Genomic DNA, 25449 nt, shown 5'->3' with positions numbered 1-25449 from the left:
CTTATGCACGGTTGCGTTACACCGGTGTACGTTGCATCATGAAATACGTTCAGATCGAGCGGCCATCTTAGAATGTGTTGATATCGTTGAGCCGCGTGCATAAAGTTAAAATGGAGACTGTGTTAATATTTATGAATATTAACCATGATTGTTAAACTCATTACGCCAGTATCAATTCAATCATGATACGGAGTTGATCCCAACCACTTGAATACCGAGGCAGTATCATTGATATTGGCACAGATACTTTGGAATAAGGTCAATGCATATTTTATTGGATAAAATGAATTCATTTTTATGTCATATACATATTTTTATGATGCTTTCTTTTCTTCTTTTTAATTCTGAAGTAGCTTAAACCACATATTGACATAATGTTGACAATACAACAAATAAAAACTATACTATAATGTCTAGAATTAATTTATGTATTTATGCATTTATGTATTTATGTGTTTGTATATTTATGTATTTATGTATTCATGCATTTATGTATTCATGTATGTATTTATCCATGTATCTATTTATTTATTTGAATATTAATTTATCTAACCATTTATTATGTATCTATTTATCTATTTGTCTTTTTATTCATCCGTTTATCCATTCATGTATTTATGTATTTGTTCATGTATGTAGGCATGCATTCATGCATGCATGTATTCATGCATTCATTTATGTATGTATGTATGTATGTATGTATGTACGTACGTACGTACGTACGTACGTACGTATGTATGTATGTATGTATGTATGTATGTATGTATGTATGTATGTATGTGTGCGTGTGTGTCTGCGTGTATGTGTGTGTGTGTGCGTTTATTTATTTATTTATATATATATATCTATTATATATCTATTTATTTATGAATGCATTTATTTATGTATTTATTCATTTATTCACATATTCATTTATTTGTGTACTTATGTCTTTACTTATTTATTTATGTGGGACTTTATTTAATTGGAATTTGAAAAAAAACAACACTGCGATACAACTTTTGCAGAAATCTTGCGGCTTGTTAATTTATATTGTTGCAGACGAGATTGGGCATTTATGGCATACGAGGAACACTTAAAGTTGAAAACACTTGGTTGGAGCACCTTCTTTTGTCTGTCATATTTTTCTGCATGGGACCGCTTTCAAAGTAGTGCAATTTTGTAGGAATGTGGTGCTGAAAAATAAGGACGCACAGATGCGTCAGGCATGAACCAAGCTAACTTGTATGTCATACTAATCATACCACTGAAATGTTTCAGGACCCTCCACTGTGGAGTCTCAACGAAAAGCATGAACAACAACAACAGCAAAACAAAAATCATGCAAATATGTAAGAAGTGCATCATTAAAGGAGAGTGACGTACTTTATTGAGAGTGTTGAGTGCTTCCTGTGCAGCGACGAGAGCTGGTTCAGCCATGGCCAAGTCCTCTTCACAGTCTTTTTGTTTACCACGGACCATAATGGCCATTGAAGCCACCTTTTTCTCTTCATCGTCAGCCACTGCTTTCTCCTTGGACACCTTTTCAGTTTCGACTCCAACGACCTGGGGGCCAATAGCAGAGTTAGAAGGGGTTTGTTTATATATATATATATATATATATATATATATATATATATATATATACACATAATCCGTTTCAGAAACGTGTTCGAAAACCGATGTGTTCAAAAACCAAAACAACACTTTCCATTAAAATCAATGTAAAAAATCTTAATCCGTTCAAAGTCTAGAAAACAACTTTTTAACTATTGCATCGCATAAACCAGATAAAAACTTAATAATATAGCAGGTCATGTGTAAAATTCTATAAAAACAAACTTATTTTCACCAATTTTTAACATCAAAATTAACATATGTACATAAAAATCTCTCTATCTTTCTCCCACGGGCGTGTTTGCACCTATCCCAGCTGTCTTTGGGCAAACACAGGGCACACTAACTTTTCAAACCATCCTCTGCTTGCTTTAAAATCATAATATACAGGAGATCTTAAGCAAATATGCCAGCCTTTTCGCAAAAATAAAACAACAATATTAATATGTCGGTCACAATGAGACAATGAGGATGACGTGACATATAAGGAAGTCACGTATAAGGGGTAGTCGGGTAGTCGAGTGATGCATTCAGATGCACTCAGTTTGGTTGAGAACCAAATTTCGGTTGTATACCGAGGCATAAAAATTACAGTAAAGTCTCGTTATATCGATATCGGATATATCGATAGTCCCGGTTATATCGATACTATTTCTATGCACGCACAGAGAAAATTACATGCAAACAGGGTCGGATATATCGATAGTCCCGGTTATATCAATATTTTTTCGGACTCCCTTGAATATCGATATAACGAGACTTTACTGTATGACATTTTTGGTTGAAACCCGAATGGGATGAGAACCGAGACGTTCGAAAACCGAGGTTTGACTGTATATAGAACAGAATGCTTAGATAATGGGGAACATTTATCTGTGAGGTTTAGCTGGTGTGCTTAAGGAGTGCAAACACAAATATTCTTGCCTGGATCAGCTTATCGGCATCTTCGTTCTTCTGCTTGAGCTCAACTTCTTGGGCTGCGAGTTTGGCCTTGAGGTCATCAACCTGTCAAGATGATGAAACGCGGAAAGGAAAAAAAAAAAGGTTACCGGGTGGAGATCGGATGATTTTTAAAAAGTGGCTAGCTGTGGATAAGTAAGTAGCCGGCGATATCACAAGGGGTACGGAACAGCAAAAGTTAATCGTGAAATTATACTTAAACGCATAATGGTAAAGACAATTATTCAAGGGCAAGCTAACTGTTCGCCGCCACAGCATATATCAGATGACTTCGGGTAGACTCCACCCATTTTAAGTCCACCCATTTTGAGACGAATTACTTTACACAACCACATTCACTGTATCACTGAGTGGGAACCAATCGCATGCTGCCCGCACACAATAAATGATGCAGTTTTAAGATTTATTTAATTTAAAATAGCTTTCATTAGTCAGAATGGATAAATACTGAGAATTGCTCATGTAAATTCATCGGCATGTAAATTCAGCCAGTCAGACAAGCCAACATAAAGTGCAGGCCCCCCCGCCCCCTTGTGGATGATGGCATTACCGTATTTATTCGATTATAACGCGCAAAATGTTCAACCTCAAAAAGAACTCAACTGGGAAAAAAATCTCATCTATATTTAATGCTTTTTTCCGTTCAAGGAGAGGGCAGCATTTCCATGGCTATACTCCATAGTCGCTGTTGTTAAGATTCGGTTTCGATTCTCATAAAGACCAGGATCACGCACATTCCTTTTTTTTAAATTGTTGATTACCATTTCTTTAGCTACGCTTCATTTCCGTTCCTCGCCTTGCCCACACTAAAACGTGAGTCATTGCTGTTTTGCACAATCACCAGTTCCAAAGTGAAACATTTTATACCAATTTCTTAATTGAAAATTAGGGGTGCGCGTTATACTCGAATACGGTAGTAGTGCATGTGATATGGGTAAAGGCCACCCAGCACAACCAATTGCGCTTTTGTGTGTGATACCCTGCAACCACCAAGTTTAGAAACAATTACACTATGCTTATTGCAACCAAATTGTCATAGCCCTAAAATAATGAACATTTTGATGTGCTTACTGTTCCAAAACGTTTTTCGGTAATTCTACATGCAGGTAAATACAACACAATTCCGGTCAACATGACTCAACTCAGTGAAAAACTGACATGTAGACAAGAATCAGAACATTCAGGGAACTATTTCCCGGTTCAAAATGTGAATGGGTCTCATGGCCCGAAATAAATTGACAATCAATGACACTGAGGAAAAGGTTTCTTCAGCCGTCATCTGTACTTATATGAAAGTGTTGGATGTTTCGCTCCTTATCCGAAGAGCTTCGTCAGTTAACTAAAGTTGCGCTGGTAACTCTGGCCCTATATCCCTAAACGATAGAGGTGGCCATGCCGTACCCCTGCCCTAAATTTGGGGGAGCAGTAGAGCACTCCCTGAAGCCAATCCGATTACTTCTATTGTTCTATCCCTGGCTCTGATTTTACCTCATTAGCTACTCTGATTACCTCTCCACCCTGATTACTTTTATACTTCTATCCCAGGCTATGGATTTAACTCATTAGCCAATCTGATTACCTCTCCACTCTGATTACCTTTGTAGTACTATGCTGGCACTGGTTTACCTCATTAGCATGACTAAGCCTAAGTGGTATCGTCTTAAGAAGTCTGTTGTAAGCACGGTCTAAGTTCAAACATGAACCACCATCACGATTTAGTGAACTGTTTTTGTGTTTTACAAAAACGTGTTTTTTTTACTCCCCTTTCACACCATGTCTTTTCTCTAGCTAATATTGTAACCTCACTGTCATCAAATGAGTGGTTGTTTGCTTTTACGTCCAGCTGTACTGCAGATTGAGGCCTACTAGCATTGTCCCTGCGATGTTGATCATGTCTTTTGTTTCGTTTCCCCAATGTATTGCTATTTACAGTTATTTTTACAATGTATATAATACAGTAAAGTCTCGTTATATCGATATCGGATATATCAATAGTCCCGGTTATATCGATACTATTTCTATGCACGCACGGAGAAAATTACATGCAAACAGGGTCGGATATATCGATAGTCCCGGTTATATCGATATTTTTTCGGACTCCCTTGAATATCGATATAACGAGACTTTACTGTATATTACATTACTTTGTGATAAATAATAATAATTATAATACATTTCATTTGTACCCGCCTTTCAAACCTATCAAGGTCACTTTAAAGTCACTGGATCAGTTTTTCTGTGGGTGAGCAGCGGCAGTCACACGCGTCAACCCGGAATAACTCAAATAGATCGAAAGCTAGCTAGCTATTCAATCGCTAATAGATAGCCAGCTAGCTAGCTAAGATATAGCCAATAGACAGCCAGCTAACTAGCTAATAGCGGGCTAGCTGGAAACATAGCTAACAGATAGCCAGCCAGCCAGCCAGCTAATAGGTAGCTAATAGCTAGCCATCCACCTATCTCGCTAATAGATATCTAATAGCTAGCTAGCTAGCTGAATAATAATAATAATAATCCATTTGATTTCTAAGCGCCCCTCAAAACTCTCGAGGTCACCCCACAGCCACAGGATCAGTCTTTAGATGGCTAATAGATAGCCAGCCAGCCGGATAGATAGCGAATACACAGCCAGCCAGCTCTATAAAGGAATTTATGGCACTGTTACATAACTTCAGTACATGTAGACACATTCATGAACCCCAAGAGGTAGTTGCTATCACAAAACTGAACCAGTTAATATGTGATGGAGTGGTCTTTTTTCCCTTTTTTGTTTTCTCTGCACCATTATTGGACCCTAATTTCTGGTCTTGAGTGAGCCAGACAGAAACCTAAATATCTGACCAAATCTCTCAAAGCAACAGAGAATATTTGGCATTTTCATTAAAAAAAAAATGTGGCTTACAAAGGGGTTTCACCCTTTGCGGATAACATTTTGCGCCCTCCAGGATTTGGCTTGACCTTTAAGCTTACACCAGGACAAATCTTATTCTGTCCAAGGAGATAAAGGGAACGGTAGAAATGAATGGCATGCATATCGGGAATAAAACGGAATGATTTGCGATAAGAGCTGCTATCAGTACACACACACACAATCACACACGGCCGTGTTCAGACCAAGGACAGCCGTAAAGAGAAATTAAGGGTATTACAAAGCCCTCATAACATGTCTACAAATAGACCTTGCATCACCATCTGACTCCGTCAAAATACCGCACCAGGGAAATAAAAAAAATATGTTTTTCATGCTTGTCTCTGAGCTAATTAAAAAACAAAACAAAACAGGAAATCAGGCCGCAGGCAAGACAACCCCTTTTCGGGTTGTGACAGTGAATGCAATGGATTTCGTCAAACATTAGAAAAGCGCCAAGTGAGCTATCAATATGATGAATCGGCGGTGAGGATAGCGGGAGGAAGCTAATTGCCACATGGAACGTCGGTATTCGATATATGTAAGCAGGCTGCGTTTTGGTATATAGTGCAATTGAACGAGGGTGCTTTGAGAAGCTCATATTTTTCTCCATTTCTTACAGGTATTTCTTCGCTAACGACACTAAATGGTCACTTAGTAAGCAACACCTGCACTCTTCTAATCAGATCAGATTCAAGATGTTATCGCGCTAAAGGGATGATTATTAGGGCACGACCGATTCATCGGTCGGGCAATTTTATCTGCCAATTTCAGCCCTTTTCAAAATGGATGGTAATTAGCATGGGGGTGTTGCACATTAAACGCTGATGTACTGCTAATTTCTTATAACACAATCAAGTTTATGAGTCACGTTGAATCACGTCCTTGGGCCGCGCAAACAATTAAAACTCGTGAAGGTGTGAAAGGGATGGAAATTTGGGGTTTTGTCAAGGGTACTAAAAGATTGCACACAGTTTTTTTACTTGTGGCGAGGAAAGAAAAAACTATAAACAATTCCAAGATTAATAAAAAAAAAAATCGATAAAAATAGGTCGATCATTTGTCCGTTTTATAAGTAGCTTGCATGGAGGAAACGTCTAGTAGTTTTAAGCCATAAAATACAGTAAAGTCTCGTTATATCGATACTATTTCTATGCACGCACGGAGAAAATTACATGCAAACAGGGTCGGATATATCGATAGTCCCGGGTATATCGATATTTTTTCGGACTCCCTTGAATATCGATATAACGAGACTTTACTGTACTATGAGAAATTATGATTTATACAGAGGTCATTTCCATATTATCAAAATCAATGTTTGTATTGGATTGACCTTTTTTAGTCTCGCAGTGGAGACATTTACATTTCACAGCAGAAAATCAATGAAAGGAAGATGAAAGGAAAGAAAGAAGTAGAAAAACAACAGACAGGAGCTTTTGATGATAAAAGTCACAAAATGTCGCTCATGACAGAAAGGGCAGCCCCATTTTCAATATAGTTTATCAGAAAAGTTGACAAATCCCCCAAATTTGCATGTATTAGCTATGTTGCATGTATGCTTATTCTATGGTACAGTAAAGTCTCGTTATATCGATATTCAAGGGAGTCCGAAAAAATATCGATATAACCGGGACTATCGATATATCCGACCCTGTTTGCATGTAATTTTCTCCATGCGTGCGATCCGATATCGATATAACAAGACTTTACTGTATTTATTTGACTTGAAATAATATTTTGCTCCTCTGATGAGGTGATACCATGGCTAATAGGGCAATCAGAGCCAGGCATAGAACATGAGAGATAATCAGACAGAACAAAAGAAGTAATCAGATTAGCTACATGGAGTAGTCCATTGCTCTGCCAACCTCAGTGCAGAGGTCTGGCACCAGCACCTCCGTCCATGAGGGAAGTATAGAGGGCCAGATTTACCAGCGCAACTTTAGTTCGCTGACGAAGCTTTTCGGATGAGAAACCTTCAAAGAAGTACAGGTGACGGTTGAAGAAAACTTTTTATCGATTTTACTTCTTGATTACGAATCTCCCAGATATACATTATTTTTTTTCAGGATTTTTGGCCACGGCATTCATCAAAGAGGAGACGGTGCTGAGTGGTTGTGCCTCTTCGGCAGCACAGATATGCCAGCACCGTTTTTGATTGGGAGGAATATCAGTGCCATTTGGCTGTCATCGCTGAAGCGATTGTTTTTTTTTTTTTTTTCGCCTGTAATGGGCCGCATTTTCGCAGCGCCGCTTTGGTCGGCGAAAAGGTTGGTGCTGTTGGACAGTCAGCGACTAAATGGATGCATGGCTTGAGGAGCCCGCGATGATAAGAAAGGAGTGTTAGCGCAGAGCGTGGATGCGTATGTGGAACTGTCGCGGCTTGGAATTGAAGCGGATTTACATGGGACAGGAGATGTGATCAATGGATGCTACAACTTTGTTTTTGCTTTTAACATTTAGCTTGTAGCAGATGTGCATATTTCACCATTACGACCCTGATCCACTGGTGAAAAGGACACTTTGATCCTTTCTTTTTTCATCTAGAACTGCTTCATACAACGAAGATTGTATATATTGAATGACGGTGTCTTTCTGTTGTCATATTATTTAGTTATTTTGCTTTATTTTTGTTTTCTATGACTTAAATATGCCGCCGTGAGAATGTCCGCCTTTACAGCAGGTCCTGTCTTTATTTTTATGTATTTATCTTCCTTTTCTTTCCTTATTTATGTGTATTTATTTATTTGTAATTTTATTTGTATTTTTTCTGCCTGGTTACCTTGTTTGCCTCTTATTTCCCTTTGCATTGAATGAAACGGTAAGACATGAGCAGCATAGTAAAAAGAGCAGTTTTGTTTCTTCACGTCATTGAAACGTTTCACCCTACAGGCGACACGGTTGTCAAAACCATTCATTATCACAGAGTTGCGGCTGAAAACGCTGGAATACACATGCCAGGGTAGAACTATTCACACTAGCGGTTTGACTTCTATCGTGTCGGTCTAAGCGGAGAATATTTGGGTTGAGAAATGCAGTTATGGGAGGAATGTGTCTCAGCTGAATCAATAATGAATGTTCGCTGGAGATGCATTGTCGAGCACAGCAGCATGCAGGCTCGTTTGCGCACATGCACACGGCCACATCTTGCACCGCTGTTGTTTCCAATGTGACATTCTCACATTTCTTGTTTTGAAAGACATGTTAGATGGGAATAGGAAACACAATGCTTTTTTTTAAATGCTCTTTTTGTTTGTTTACAAAAAGTCGCAGCCCCAGGCTCCAAAATGTTGCTGCCAAAACTGTCCTGTTTTATTTTGCTGTTTTTTATTCTCATGGATCATTTTTAATGCCTCACAAATATCTTTGTTTCTTTTCTACTGATGTGATAATCATTTAAAAGATATGAAAAAAAATAACATCCATCGCTAGTTTGTAGCTAGTTCTTTGTTTTACATAAATAGACACTAACTAGATAGCCATATAGCTATCTAAATAGCCAGCTACATGTGCTAATAGCAAATTGGTAGCAAATAGATAGCCAGTTAGGTAGCTAGTTAATAGATAGCAAATAGATAGAACTCCAGCCAAGCGGCGCAGTCCGATTGGCCTTTCTTGGTCCCGGAAAGGCACCAAAGTCCTTTTCTGGGTCTTGGGTTTGCATTGGAGGCGTCACCCGCGCCAAACTAGCCGAATTCTCTCATCTTTCATCTAGAACTGCTTCAGACAACAAAGAGGGTGCAGAAAGTGCTGAAGATTGAATGACTGTATGTGTCTTTGTGTTGTCTTATGCAGTCCTATATATTTTTTTATCTATTGGCTATCTGTCTAGCTAGCTAGCTAGCTATGTAGCTGGCTATTTATTATTTTTTACTTAGTTACTTCCGGGTTGAGTGAACGCTGGCGCGTGTGGCTGCCGCTTCTCACCCGCAGAAAAACCGATCCTGTGACTGTAAAGTGACCTTGAGAGTTTTGAAAGGCGCTTAGAAATGAAATTGATTATTATTTCCAATAAAATGATATGGGAGTTTTAACCATTCATCCATCCATTATGTGAACCACTTATCCTTGAGAAGTAGGCAGAGGACACCCTGAATCGCTAGCCTGCCAATCACAATGCACATTTAGACAAACAGCACTCACACTCGCCCCTAGCTACAATTTTAAAGTGTTCCATTAACTTTCCATGTCATTTATTGGAATGTAGGAGCAAACCGGAGTACCCAGAGAAAACCCACGCAGGCATGAGGAGAACATGCAAAGCCTACCCAAACTATACCGCAAGAGAGCAAACCCAGAGTTACCATGGTTGTGTTTGCCAGGGTGTATTATTTTGCGCATTTGATAAATGATGTCATCGATGCAACAAAATGATGACATCACAGTCAACACATGTTGATCCACTCGTTCAGACTTTTGAGTGTGATGATCCAAATTTGGCCAGACAATCAATTACATTGAGGTTGTTTTTTTTCTCTTCGCATAGATTAACCTTTTGCCTCACCTTGGAATGTCATTGCCTTGCAAGGCCCACTTTGCAATTATTCAACTTTACGGGCTATGGTCAACATATCTGGACTAATTCTTGTCAGTGTATTGAACTGCCGTCAATCAGTCCTCTGTTTCTGCCAAAACCTAATTACTCAATGAAGATGAATGTCCCACATTGAGGAGCAAGTTCAGGGTTCACCTAGCCTGGGAAGTCTATTGGGATTTGCTCCAAGAGTAATGAGGATGCATGGTTTAATGTATTTGGCTGTTAACACAGGAAATACAGTAAAGTCTCCTTATATCGATAGTCTCGGGAGTCCGAAAAATATCGATATAACCGGGACTATCGATATATCCGACCCTGCGCGCATGTAATTTTCTCCTTGCGTGCATAGAAATAGTATCGTAATAAGCGGTACTATCGATATAACCGATATCGATATAATGAGACTTTACTGTAAGTCTTAAGGGGAATATTTCCGAAAACATTCATTGTATTTCCTATTAAATTCCAATTCTGAACATTTTAAGATTACCGTATTTTCCGGTGTATAAGGTGCACCCAAAAGCCTTGATTTTCTTCAAAAGATGACCCTGTGCCTTATACGCAGGTGCGCCTGATAGGTGAACTAATATTGATCCACAACAGGCCTTTTGTGTATTTATATATTATATTTTGAAAACGTTTTTTCATTCATTGAAGGTGCAAGGGAAATGTTAAGGCAAATGAAATTTTGAAAATACACCATTTATTGGGGGTGCACCTTATACTTCGGTACAACATACACTGGAAACTATATTTATTTTACCCACCATCTAAAATGATTCAAATTTACAAAAACAAATAATTCTTCTAAATTTCCTCACTCACAATGATGATTTTCTATCTGTGCCGATTTTATGTTCACACCCACATTTACAACAGGAACTCATTCTTTATATTATTCATCTTTTTTTAATTTAAAGTTTACCTTTTCAGGGACAACGGTTACCACAGTTGACAGCTTATCATGTTATCGGGTTAAAAGGTCCACGAAAGTGTTAATTTTTCCAATTCATTATTTATTTATTGACACACACGGAAAATATTTCTATTACTCATATATATTTAGAAGTGTAGTACCATTATTGCAATTGTAACCTGTACAATTAGTACAACCGGCCTCTGCCTCGATTGTACAAGTAGCGTTCTTTATCTTAATTCTACTATCTTTGTGACTGCTTTATTTCCTGTATAAGATAGTCGTCCATGTTAAATGCTTTGTGACAGCTTCAGCTGTTGTTAAAGCGCTATATAAATCACTATGTATTGTATTGTATGAGAATGTAGAGAATGAGCGCATTCACCATTAAAAAGAATAACAAAATAAATAAATAAACAACCCCTAAATTTACAGAGGCTAACAAACAACCTCCTAACAAACACAGGGGAACACAAATCTAACGTCCTCTAGGGGAAATGGATGAATCACGCACTAACACAGCATGTGCAACAGTCTTTTAGTGTTGTTTTTAACCCGGGTGGCCCTTGTTTATCACGGCCACAGCAGCCCCTGGTGAGCTGCACAACCTCCTGCACAGAATGTTAAGTAAGGGCGCTTATGGTGGGATGGATGCATCAACGGGCACAGTGTGCATTAATGGTAACTTGCGACTGCAAAGAGTCTGCTCTCTAATTAGAAGACTTCTCCATTAGCTAGTATGTGTGTGTGTGTGTGTGTGTGTGTGTGTGTGTGTGTGGTGAAAACTGCAAGGCATATTCAACGTTACATACAGTGACACCAATTTGTCTGTACTGGATATTTGTTTCCATGAGTGTGTATTTTTTATTTTTATGTACTGTACTTATTTATTATTATTTTTTTTTTTTGTAGAACCATCTGATTTCAGGCAAGTAATTCTATCGTTCCTACACGGGTGTTGTGATGTGATGTGTTTTTCTGCCCATTATTTCTGATTGGGATTATTAATATGCGTGTGTGTATGAATGTGTGAACCATAGAGGCCAATAGCTTTTTGCTGATTAAAATTATTTTCTCCACTGCTCGAACTGTTTCTGTATTTTTTTTTATTTATTTATTTATCTATCTTTATTTTTATGCATATATATTTATTTATTCATTTGCGTTAGACATTTTATTGCCACGTATTGCCATATAATTTAATACAACAACATGACTGCATGCAGAGACAGTGCAGACATTTTGCAATAATTCAAATTTAAAGCATCAATTTGATGAGTGGCTACCTTTACACCAGCGCCTGTATTTGTTTTTCTACTTCTTCCTTTCCTTTCCTCTCCCTTTCATAACTTTGCTGCTGTGAAATGTAAATGTCTCCACAGCGAGACTAATAAAGGCTGATCCAATCCATATTCAGAAAAAAAATCAAGCCCAACTGGTGTGCAGTTTGGTGAGTTTTTTTAGAGTTTACAATATGATAATAACAATAAATCTAATCATAAAATGAATATTAAAATCAAAAAATAAAGTAATCATAATCATGTTCTGGTGATTGACTATTTATCATGTCAACCTCAGAGTGCGGAGGGGCTGCGGCCTTCCCGCGTGGTGTTTGCATGTTCTCCCTGTGCCTCCGTGGGTTTTCTCTGGGTACTCTGCTTTCCTCACACATTCCAAAACCATGGATGGCAGGTTAATGGAACACTCACACAAATTGTTCCGAGGTGTGATTATGAGCACCGGTGGTTGCTTTGCGTGCCCTGCAATTGGTTGGCAACCAGTTCAGGGTCTCCGAAGACAGCTGGAATAGGGTCCAGCAATCAAAAATCAATTTGTGAATGAGTTAATGTCGATCCATCCATCTATTTTCAACAACGCTTACCCCTACAATGTCACAGGGAGGTGCTTAAGCCTATCCAAGCTGACTTCACATAGAACACAAACCACACACCCTGAACCGGTCGCCAGTCAATACCAGGTCACATATCAAGGCGACCATTCACTCTCATATCCACACCGTCACCGAGGCGGTAGTGATTACATGCTGTGGGCACACAATCAGTGACTAATAATAATAATAATAATAATAATAATAGAAACAACAGGGATCTTGCACCAGCTGCACATTATCAAAACAATGTATGCGGGTGGCGCACGAGTACAGTGACAAATTGTGTGCAGCATTGCCATAGCGACATCCGCACGGTTGATGCCAAGAGTATAAAAGAGGCGCATTGATTCCATCTTCTCAGGTGGAATATGGAAGAATATGTGACGATGTTTAAAAAAAAGTTATCTGACCACAATATAAAATAATAGCAAGCTAACATTCCAAAAGAATGACATTTTAATAAAGTGCTCCTGTATTGATAAAATTGCTGCAATGACAGCTTCTATTCTGGCGCTGCCATTGTTTTGAACTACGCCTTATGTACCGGCACTATCGCTAAAAGATCCCCTCGTCAGCTTAAAGCTTGACCAGATGGTTCATCCCGATAACATACACAGAGTCTTGTGACTCTACCACAAGGTGAACGAAAGAAAGAGAAGAATGTTAATGAGCATGGGAGGTTAAAAGAAATAAAAAAATACCTGAGCTGAGGTGCTGTTGAGCCTTTGCAGGCCGTTCTCCAAGCGCTCCATTTTGCTCCTTAGGTCTTTACTCTTCTGGCCCAACAGACTTCGATACAGTTTGATCTGCTCCAGGAAAGATTTCGGCGTGGTGTAGTTGTAACGCCGTTCATTGGCCAGGTACTCTTTGGAGGTCTGATTGACACTGGTGTGGATGTACGCCATGAATTTACTGACAGACTCCTTCACTTGGGACTGCAGATATAAAGCAACGGTCCTTTAGAAATGCAACCGACTGAGATTGAGAAGAGGAGCAGTTCTTACTTCAATATTGTCCACTTCCTGAAGGAAGCTGAGGCTGACCGACTCCAACGCCTCCCGTGGCCATTCGTGAAACCAGTCAATAGCTGTACAGTTGACCACAGCGGGGAACTTCCTGCTTCGAATTCTCAGTTTACTGCCAACTGGGGAGAAACACAGAGCCACCTACAAACCACACACACACGCGCGCGCACACACACACACACACACACACACACACACACACACACACACACACACACACACACACACACACACACACACACACACACACACACACACACACACGCACACACACGCACACACACATTCCTGTTTCAATGGTTTTGTGAGGTCCGGATAACTCCAGATAAGGAGTGAGGACCACCGTTGCTGATAAGTTTAGAGAAGATCTAGTGTTACATTTGAACACTTTAATACTTGTGTGTATATATGTGTATATATATGTTAAAGTAAGCTCTTTAACCCCATTTTCCACTTCAACTTCTTTAAAAACAAAGACATAAAAAGTGGACTTGAAACTGAAATAACAGCAGGAGTGAGGTTTCTGAATGAGTACATTCAAAGTACTCACCCCTGTATGGAATTTTGTTGAAATATCGTTTTATATTTTGTGGTATGAACTTTTTCCTCTCATTAACCACACACAGATAAACACACACAGTGAGTAAAAAGTGTGTAAAAATGTCCTCTTTACGTACGGTATAAAATGTTAGTGGTCCTCACAAGAGTAGTCATACAAACACACACGCACACACACACAAACACAAACAGACGTGATATGAGGTCGGATCCTCTGATGATTAGCACTCCCTACAATCAGCATGAAAAATGGGAAACAGAGAATAAATTATTGGAAGCTACATCATTAAGCAAACCCACCCTCTGGCAGGCATGCAAATTAAAAGATTGTGTTGAGCTCCGGGCAACGTTGGACTGATTGGAGACTAACAGCTGGCTTGTTGCGAGGCCCAACCAGATGCTCCATCGCGCCGAAGCAACAAACATACAGAAGGCAAACTCAAAGGACCCTCCAAACATCATCAACTCAGATGACTGAAAACAAAATGTGCCATTATCTGAAGCATTGGTTTGACACGGCGATGCCCTTCAATCTGGAAGTGACAAATTGCAATTATTAGAAACATACTTTCATCTTGATACATTTATTTATTTATCTACTGACTGTATTATCTGCACAAAACCAATTGTAACCAAAAATCCTACTGGACCCTTTGCACCCTGCACACCACCTTTTCCAGCTACTCCCTCAGGCAGGAGCCACCAATCCATGCCTTTATGAGTGTTACTTATTTTGTTTTTCTACTTCTTTCTTTCCTTTCTTGTTCCTTTCATGTTACTTCCAGGTTTCCAGGTAGAGTGAACGCTGGCGCTTATGGCTGCTCACCCGCACAAAAAAAGAAAGTTCTTATCCCGTGACTGAAAAGTGTCCTTGAAAGATTTGAAAGGCACTTAGAAATAAAATGTATTATTATTATTATTATTATTATTATTTGTCATTATGATGATACGAGTATCATCATAAAAGCATGTTCTACCGAAGACAAATTCCTTGTATGTTCTACACACTTGGCCTATAAAGATAATTCTGATTCTGAATTGGTTCTTCCAGATGCATTTTATGAACTCAGTCACACGCACAGTCAAAGAAACAAAGCTAATACCAAAATTGGAGTTAATTACTGACGAAACAAAAGAAGAAGGAGCCAAGCAAACTTTCTCTGGATTGTTACATCTGCACTAGTTGTAAAAGCTCAATATAAATAAACCGTAATCAATTTCACTGTATTGTATTCCCTTTAGCGGATCTCCATGTATCGGATGGTAACCGCAACCACAGCCACGATTATAGCCTCTATTAATATGAAAACATTTTGAAACTAGGTCATTCATTGCATGATTGCCTTCCAATCTAAAGCGCTTTATAGTGCAGAAAATCCATCCCTCCATCCATTTCCCAGACCGCTTTATCGTCATTGGGTTCTGTAGCCTATCACACCGAGGGACGATTGAGTGTTTTTTTGGACTGTGGGAGGAAACTGGAGGACCCAGAGAAAACTCACGCGGGCCCAGGGAGAACATGGAAACTCCACGCAGGGAGGCCGGACCTCGTCTTATACTCACGGCCTCTGCACTGTGAAATGGCCATATGCATATACAGTATATATACAGTGAAGTCTCGTTATATCGATATCGGATATATCGATAGTCCCGGTTATATCGATACTATTTCTATGCAGCACGGAGAAAATTACATGCAAACAGGGTCGGATATATCGATAGTCCCGGTTATATCGATATTTTTTCGGACTCCCTTGAATATCGATATAACGAGACTTTACTGTATACTACAGAATTCCTCCGGTTTCCTCCCACACTCCAAAAACATGCATGGCAGGCAGATTGACAACTCCAAATTGTCCCTAGGTGTGAGTGTGACTGTCGTTCGTCTTTGTGTGCCCTGCGATTGGCTGGCAACCAATTCAGGGTGTCCCCCGCCTCGTGCCCGAAGACAGCTGAGATAGGCTCCAGCACCCCCCGCGACCCTAATGAGGAATAAGCGGTACGGAAAATGGATGGATTGATATACTTCAGAATCAGAATCCTCTTTATTCGCCAACCATGTAGAACATACAAGGAATTTGTCACTGGTAGATCACGCTGCACTAGTATCATCATAAAAAATGTTGAGAGACTATACAGTTAAATTTGGGTTAGTTTAGAGAGTTAATGGCTTGGAGGAATATGTTTTTTAAATGTCTGATGGATTTAGTCCGCAAGGATTAGTAGCATCTGCCTGAGGGGAGTAGCTGGAAAAGGTGATGGCCAAGGTGCGGAGGGTCCAGTAGGATTTTCCGCGCCCTTGTTTCGTTTCTTGCAGTGTGAAAGTCCTCGAGAGTGGGTAGGTCGGTGCCAATGATTCTTTTTCTGTCGATCTAACTGTCCGTTGAAGTCAGATTTTGTCCATTTTTGTGGCGGCCCGACCCAAACCGTGATGGAAGAACACAGGATTGATTCGATGACCACCATGTAGAGATGTCACAGCACCTCCTGTGGCAGGCCATGCTTTTTTCGCAGCCTTAGGAAGTGCTTGACTACGCAGGATATACACTACTCATATACATACAGTAAAGTCTCCTTATATCGATAGTACTGCTTATTACGATACTATTTCTATGAACGCAAGGAGAAAATTTACATGCCGCAACATCGGATATATCAATAGTCCGGTTATATCGATATTTTTTCCGACTCCCGAGAATATCGATATAACGACACTTTACTGTATTTCATTTTTTTGCCATGTAAAACTCACTGCGATCATGTCTTCTTGCTCACAGCAAATGAGACTCTTCCGCCTATGTCTTCAAAATGATCATTTCACATGCTTACAGATCCACCCTTTACACGCATGATCCTGACAAGCGAGATTGCTTTCCTCATTTATTCACTCTTCTACCTCGGGAGTGTACAGGGCTGGGAGCGTGACAGGGAGGTGGATATGGATGGTGATGGGGCTGCATGGTAATACTGACAGGATAAACACCCCCCCGCCATCCCCCTGAATCCTCTAGAGGGAATAAAGTAGTTAAACGTTTGTGAAATCACCTACCCCTGCAAAACAGCATCTTTTTTTTCCCGGTCATACCGATGATTTATGACAAAGACCGCCACCTATGAAAGCATTCCGAAAGATCATTAAGGGGAAATTGTCTGATGAGAGCTTCATTTCAAAGCTCAGACCTGTACCTATCTAAGAAAATTCCACCATCGTAAATGAGGTAGGCAAGGTGAGAGGCGGCATACTCGAAGCAATATTGAGAAAAGCCAGAGATCAAACAGAGGTCCGGGTTTTGAGAGATAAATTAACGGCATAAACTTTTCGGCACACCAATCTTCTTCTCCCTCTGGGAGGAGAGCCACTAAAGAACAACTTTTTCTGGATCATTAGTTGTGAAATGCGCAGTAACGGAACACGGAGTTCTTTGTACAGTACGTGTCGGAGTATCTGATTCGTTCACCTTGAGCTGTCTGCGAACCCGGTCGATGAAGAACTTCCAGCAGTTTTCTCTTGTATCCATCAATCCGGAGCCTCGTACCTCGGGCCTCACGCTGCCAATGATGTTTTCCACCTCATCGTCTGCAAACAGCTCGGGAATCTCACCTTGAATAACGAAAAAAGGATGCATATTTTTGACCCGAAAGTCTTGCGCATTATAGTTCCACTTGTTTATTAAATCTGATCCCAAATCGCAATTGTTTTGATCCCCGGCGATTTGTTCTCTGTAGGCTAGTTAGTTATCAGAAGTGTTTCTGAGGAATGATACAAGCACCGAGATTTTCTTCTTCTTTTGTTATCCGCTTAACCTTGGGAGAGGTCTGCACTCTAGTGACAGCATCTGTTTGTTGTTTGCTCAATTATCTCTTTAAAACAAAACAAAAAATAGATGTATTCGTACACCTTTTGACTGAAAAAGTTGTCCTGTTGGGGGTAGTGGAAAGACTCATTGAAATTTGAGAAACGAAAAATTAAAATACACAGTCTTTGTCTTCCAGATAATATTATACATTGGAAAGTGTCTTCAACAGAATTTATTTTCATTCTATGTTGTCTCGACAAATACTCGGAGGCATAAAAAGGATTGATAGAGACCCACGGTGATATTGTTTGGAGAACATAACAGCCAATTAAAATTGACATAAAATTGACATGCAGTTTGGTTGATTTCTCTATTGCGGTCCCCTGAATGATTAGAAAGTCAAGTCCAAAGTGAGTTTTGGTTGAGCATTGATGGGGGATAAACAGTACAAAAAACAGAAGGACGGATTGTCGGATAGTTAAATGAAACACATATTTTATTTTGTTTCTACTTTCATGCACACACAATTTTTTTGAAGTGTTTATCCATTAAAAAAATAATAGCAGTGTATTGCTAATGTTGAATCTCTATCTATCTATCTATCTATCTATCTATCTATCTATCTATCTATCTATCTATCTATCTATCTATCTATCTATCTATCTATCTATCTATCTATCTATCTATCTATCCTCCAATATTTAAACATAATAATATTTACTGACTGTATTTTCCAGTGTATAAGGCGCACCAAAGTATAAGGCACACCCCCAATGAATGGTGTATTTTCAAACTTTTGCCATATATAAGGCGCACCGCAGTATTCTGATTCTCATAAGACGTACCGGACTATAAGGAACACCAGTGAATGAATAAAGTTTTCCAAATCTAATCTATAAATATGTACATATTTACAAATATCAGGCACAACGCATTATAAGGTGCTATAGTAGAGGCTGGGGATACGTACCACTTCTTCTATGTGGGGGGTCAATAGCTGCAGACAGTAGTTGCGAGACCTGTTGTGGCTAAATATTACTTTACATATAAGGCGCAGGGTCACCTTTTGAAGAAAATCAAGGCTTTTTGGGTGCGCCTCATACACCGGAAAATATGGTAATCTACATTATTTATTCATTTCCATTATTCTGCTGGCTAAAAAAAAACAAAAGCTCAGGAATACATCAACTTTGGCTTCAAATGCTTCACTCCCATCAAGTCTTTTCGCCATTCCAACCAGAAACATTATGAACCCAGCTGAAGAAATGGCACCACAATTTTGTTGGCTGCGACATAGCGTAAAAGCCTTTTTTTGCCGCTCCTGCAAAACGTGACAGACAGTAATTAGTGAAGCCTGCAATTACCCGATGCCAACAGATCGTTGACCAGAACAAGGAACCTCTCGTCTGCCACTTGGGCATCAGTCATTAAGAGAACGGTGCCAATATTCTTCACGCCGGCTTTGATGTATAGCGATGCCAGGTCAATCTGGGTGAGGGAAATATACAGAGGAGAGACACATCATGACATTATGCCAAAAGCGAGCAATAGACTGCCATTTTTCCCCCTCCGTACATAAACAAGGCAAACATGAATGGTGCACGTGGTTTCAATCATGACTTGGGTCTGTTTGTGCTTTACTGTGTGCTTACTTTGAGGTCTGCGATAGCGTAACCCTTTCTCAAGGTGATCTGGAAAACCTCCAGATTGGAAATGAAGGCGGCCAGTCGGGTCAGACTCTGCTTGCCGCTTCCGCCTACTCCCACCAGCAGTGCGTTACCCCGCGGAGACTCCAAGATTCGATTTATACGGCAACTGCGCGGGAGGGGGTACAGACAGGCAGATTAATGTAAGAACAGAATGGGTGGCAGTGGAAGAATTACATGTAAAGGGTAGGTATGCTCGAACGACAATCTGACTCATCAAGGATGATATGTAACAATGGGACATTTTGTTTATTTCCTTTGGCTGTCATGCTGTATCAGCATGCGTCAGTCACATTGACAAAACAAAACTAAAAAAAAAACTGGCCCAAAAAAGTAAATACAGTAAAGTCTCGTTATATCGATATCGGATATATCGATAGTCCCGGTTATATCGATACTATTTCTATGCACGCAAGGAGAAAATTACATGCAAACAGGGTCGGATATATCGATAGTCCCGGTTATATCGATATTTGTTCGGACTCCCTTGAATATCGATATAACGAGACTTTACTGTACATTAATAGACACAAATAGATAAATAGACAAATACATCAAAAAATAAATAGATAAATGCACAAATAAATGTGCTAATAAATACATACACACACACACACACACACGCACGCACACACACACACACACACACACACACACATATACATACACACCACACACACATTCATACACACACACGCACACACACACACACACACACACGCATACACACAAACACACATACATACATACATACACATTGAATTAAAGAAATAAGTAAGCTGAGTAATAAATAAATAAATACATAAATAAATAAACAGACACACAAATAAACAGAGAAAAATAAATACACAAACAAATAAATACATACATACATACAAAAATAAATACATTAATAAATACATACATATATGAATAAATAAATACATAGACAAACAAATAAACCGAGAGACCAATACATAAACAAACTACCAAACAAATACAAAAATACACAAATACCTAAATACATCAATACATAAATACATGAATAAATGAATTAATTAAGAAACAAATTATATAAAAGTGAATAAATACATACACTGTTTTACTGACGGTTTCCCTTTAAGGGCCATTATGACTGAAACCATAGATTTATACATAAAATAAACATTGATAATATCACATTTGTGCCTTTACAGGCTCCTGACTGTTTCTGAGAATGTTGAATTTGTTTCAAGATTTCAGGAAGCATTCGAAGTTGCCATGTTTGATTTGCTTTCATGGGCCATGTCAAGTGATGCAGCGATCCAGATGTGGCCCCTGCGCCTTGCGTTTGACACCAACGAGTCCGAACGTTTCTTTCTTTGAAAGTAATTTGCCGCCTGTTCGTACGAACAATTTAGCCTCGGCGGCAGTCTCGTTTCAACCGAGTGACATTCTCATCCGTACTGTCTTTTTGTCAACTATTGCAAATAACCTCTGACAGTTTTGCGTCTCTGCTTTTGACAGCCTATAAAACAAAATGGACCTATCCATCTTCAAACACCTGCATAAAACACTCCATCACTTTGACACTAACACTTTTTCTTTGAACGTCATGGCAGATTCTCCCTGAGGTTTGTAATCTTCCACTCACATGTGAGCCATGGCATCCTCAAACAGCACCAGGTTGAGTGTGGCGTTGACCTCATTGTAGCTGTCCAGTACGTCCAGCAGGTTTTTATTGAGGCTGCTCCAGGATTCCACTGCCATGTACCTGGCCTCCCCAAGGCCGTGGGCAAAGTGGCAGTACAGGTTCATCATCCGGGTCTTTTCCAGACTTTCCTCCGTGCCCTTAGGGATGGACGTGCACACACACATGGCTTGTGTCAGCATAATATTAGTGGTAAGCTTAAATAGTTTGGACAGGGGGTGGGGGGGTGCAGCTGAATATCGAAGCGGCGCAGATGGTGAGCTAGTTGGTTTCCACTTGAGCAACTATCGGTTCCTTGAATATTTTCACTCGAGAGGAGAAACGCCATCTTTTTTTTTTGGTGATGTTTGAGAAAAAGAAGACAGTGATTACCATGCCGTCAGATGGCTCTTGTGATTGACATTAGCCTTTTTTTATCTGGGCACGCTAGCAACTCTTCAGCCATTTGCAACTGGACGGGTCAGGAAAAAATAAACTATCTAGCTAGCAAGCTATCTATTAGCGATCTAGCTACCCACACTCCATGTTTGTGCTTTATTTGCATTAAAGGACAACCGATGTCTCCGGACAAGTTGTGTCCATAATTTGTAAAATGGCTTCAAATGACTTCTACTGGGCGTATTTTAATAAGATTCCACCGCATATTGCTATATTTTACGTTTTAAGACTCGCGCTGAACATTCAGGAAGTCTTGTTTTTGAGTTGGTGATGAGTCTGTACGTGACATCAGTAAAGGACCGCCTCCTTAGCGTAAAAAAAGATGCATTGTAGCGTCCTTCCATCACGTCAATGTATTTTGCTGTACTGTTTGGTTTGAAAACATTGGGTTGCACCCAAAAGCCGCCATAAGAGGGAGTCCAAGCTCCATGGAAGGAATTTATAAGCCTGTGGAAACGGGCTGATTCATTCCTCACAGGAGCTGGTCGCCATTTTTCTGCCTCTTTTGTGGGACGCTACATTGCAGTCCAGATGCCTCAAAATGACACGGAAGGTCTTCTTTAATCGATTGCAAACATGTCCTCTTCAGAACTATTTGAATCATATTTATAACTGGATGTGTAACAAGAAAGCATATTCTCTGAATCTTAAGCCATTGTTTGGATTCTCCAGCAATGCAAGACGTCTTGACGTGATGTCACAAACTGGGGGCGAGGCTTTCTGAAAATGCCCAATTCGCAGTTAAATTTTTTTGCAAATTTTGGACATTTTTATTGGTGTTTTCCATTTAAATAAAAATATCATACTGTGTGTTTTGGGTATTTTAGATGCTATAAAACGTTTTTCTGATGTCAGTTAAAAAACAAAAAAGTATTATTTGTTATTATTATTAGTATAACATTGAATTAAGATCCTGGCTGTCCGAAGACTTGCTTGTCGACTTGTGAAAAAAATATTTTAAAAGTAGCGGGCAAATTACACTGTCGTTGCTTTCCAGAGGTTTGAAACTGCTTCAGTGCAGTGTTCTTGTGAGTGTATGTACACATATACTGTCAAGACCCTTCTTGTGGTATGACTAGAGTGCATGTGATGGACCCTAGAAGTGTACTAAGGGGCGCAGAGGACAGAAAACCATTAAAATGTTTTCCAATTTGTTGGGCTTGACAGCACAGACCCTGACAGCCAGACCCCCATACCGCCCTGATTAATATTCTCTCCAGCGCTCTCTTCACTCGACACCCCATCTCAAGCCATTCCGGTGCATTATTTTCACTCCTCCCATCTCTCTTCTTCAGATTTGCTCACCAATGTCAAGGCCTAAGCTGCAAAGCAGGTAGCCTAATGACCTCGCCGTTGTTTCTTTTTGAAAAGTCCGTCAAAACTTACCTCAAAGAACTTTTTCACCGTGTCTGCTTGCAGTTTATCAAAGACTTTAAAGTCCTGCTCCTCAATGAGTTTGTCTCTGTAGACGCGATTGGACTCGTGCAGGTAGATTTTTAGCAGGTCCAGAGGGGTTTTCAGACACTCGCCAGTACTGAAGAGAATGCCCTAAGCAGGAAAGCAGATAGGGGAGCTTAGCATTCTCGTTCCAATTTAAACCCTAAAAATGGGTGTGAAATGCACGGAAAGTGAGGCATATCAGCAAAGAGGCATAAATAATGATGGTTATTTGTTTTTAACGTGATTATCGCTCGCTACTGGGGATCAAACACACAAAATTCAGTTCTTCAAGACAGACCCTCTCCGTCAACAACTTATGAAGAATTGTACATAATATAAGACCTATGAAGGCTGGATGGATGCATGGCTTGAGAAGCCTGCAATGAGAAGAAAGGAGCGTAAGCGCAGAGCACCGATGCATATGTGGAACTGTCGCAGCTCGGAATTGAAGCGGATTTACGTGGGACATATGTGAGACATTTTCTTTTTGTCAATGGATGCTACAGTTTCGTATTTGCTTTCAACATTTAGCTTGTAGCAGACGTGCTCATTTCTTTCAACATGACGTCCCTGATCCACTGGAGAAAAGGACACTTTGATCCTCTCCTCTTTCATCTACAACTGCTTTATACAACAAAGTGGGTGCAAAAACTGCTTAAGAATGAATGACTGTCTGTCTTGTGTCACATTATTTGTCATTTAGTTTTGTTGTCGTTTGACTTCAATATGGCGCCGCGAGAGTGGCTGCCTTTACAGCATTTTAAATATAAAATACAGATAATTTTTTGGGGGTATAACATTGTTTCAATAGTGGACGGCACACCTTTATTGTTGTCATGATCTACTTTTTTTTCATGACTATTTTCAGAACTATACCGCACGTCGGAGTATTAGGCGATCTTTAAATAAGCGGTCCATTTTAAAACAGTTTTCATGTTCATTTTGGTGCCCTTTAAAAATCACAGTCTGCATATAAATCTGCATAAATAATGTAACTTGGCTTTACTCGTAACAGGATTTGACTTGCACATGTGTGACTCAATCATCTCTGGAATTTAGCAGTTACCTCTCCCATGTTTTGTGGAGTACCTAACGGTCAACGTCATGCATGTGGGAAGATCAATTTGGACAAACGGAAGACCAGAGAATGAAATAAAAAGGAGTAAATAACACCAGCAAAGAAAAGAAAATCAAAATCGGCATTTTTTTTCAGTCGAGGTAAACATCTCAAGTGCTCAAATGACAAATGTATTTGGCTTTCAAAACAAAGTGGTCACTTGGAGACTTTAGTTGTCACCAAAGCCTATGTGTGAAAAGTGCAACAGTGGTTTTGTACTGTAGTGGCAATTACAATTGAGGGAACCTATTTTTATCTGTCAAGCGGCATGAAAGTCAGTTTTGAAGCATGTTTGCTCGCAAAAAAATAAAAAATAAAAAAGTCCACAGTGATGTTCTGAGAAGAAAAGAAATCAATTTGCACAGAAAAGCAAAAGTAGGACCGGGTGTCAGTTGCTGAAAGGTTCATATGGCGCAGGCGCGTTGCACCACTCGGTGAATTTAACTTTTGTTTTATAGGGTCATTAGGGCTGCAGCTTTGGGATGCTAATTATGTCAAGTTTCCAAGTTTAGCATCGTCAACTTTAAAACATTATCAGACTTTACTATATCATTTGCAAGTTTAAGTTCCTGCTGGTCCTTTTTGGGGACTTTAGATTTTTTTTTTGCTTAAACCTTAATATACATTTGAATTTAAACTTCACAACACAAATAAATGTACTTTGTCTCAGGTTGTGTACCGGTCAATAAGCACTCACCTGTTGAAGAGTTTTTTTACCGAGCAACCCAGATAGCATCTACCATTAACCAAAATAATAACTGAGAATGACGAGCTGTGTCGAAAGTCTAGCTTTCTATCTATTTGAGTTACCTCCGGGTTGAGTGAACGCTGGCGCGTGTGGCTGTTGCTGCTCACCCGCAGAAAAACATATCCTGTAAAGTGACC

The 25449-nt window shown here is 39.6% G+C and overlaps 1 protein-coding gene across 2 annotated transcripts in view; it reads right to left on the bottom strand.

Moving 5' to 3' along the window:
• The window catches only part of dnah9 (dynein, axonemal, heavy chain 9), a 163534-nt gene that overhangs the window by 56633 nt on the left and 81452 nt on the right, over nucleotides 1-25449 (bottom strand). For both annotated transcript variants that reach the window (XM_089015298.1, XM_089015297.1), the window contains 9 exons: nucleotides 23394-23555; nucleotides 21513-21709; nucleotides 19847-20009; nucleotides 19559-19682; nucleotides 17856-17998; nucleotides 13816-13977; nucleotides 13513-13746; nucleotides 2521-2601; nucleotides 1366-1545 (listed from right to left, as the gene is read on the bottom strand). In XM_089015298.1, coding sequence (XP_088871424.1) covers nucleotides 1366-1545; nucleotides 2521-2601; nucleotides 13513-13746; nucleotides 13816-13977; nucleotides 17856-17998; nucleotides 19559-19682; nucleotides 19847-20009; nucleotides 21513-21709; nucleotides 23394-23555 — 1446 coding nt within the window. The remainder of the gene's footprint in view (nucleotides 1-1365; nucleotides 1546-2520; nucleotides 2602-13512; nucleotides 13747-13815; nucleotides 13978-17855; nucleotides 17999-19558; nucleotides 19683-19846; nucleotides 20010-21512; nucleotides 21710-23393; nucleotides 23556-25449) is intronic.

The sequence above is a fragment of the Hippocampus bargibanti genome, linkage group LG15 (assembly GCF_051943395.1).
Source record: "Hippocampus bargibanti isolate YZ-2025 linkage group LG15, ASM5194339v1, whole genome shotgun sequence".
NCBI lineage: Eukaryota > Metazoa > Chordata > Actinopteri > Syngnathiformes > Syngnathidae > Hippocampus > Hippocampus bargibanti.
Note: the sequence above shows the minus strand (reverse complement) of the source record. Positions and strands in the feature narration are given on the sequence as shown.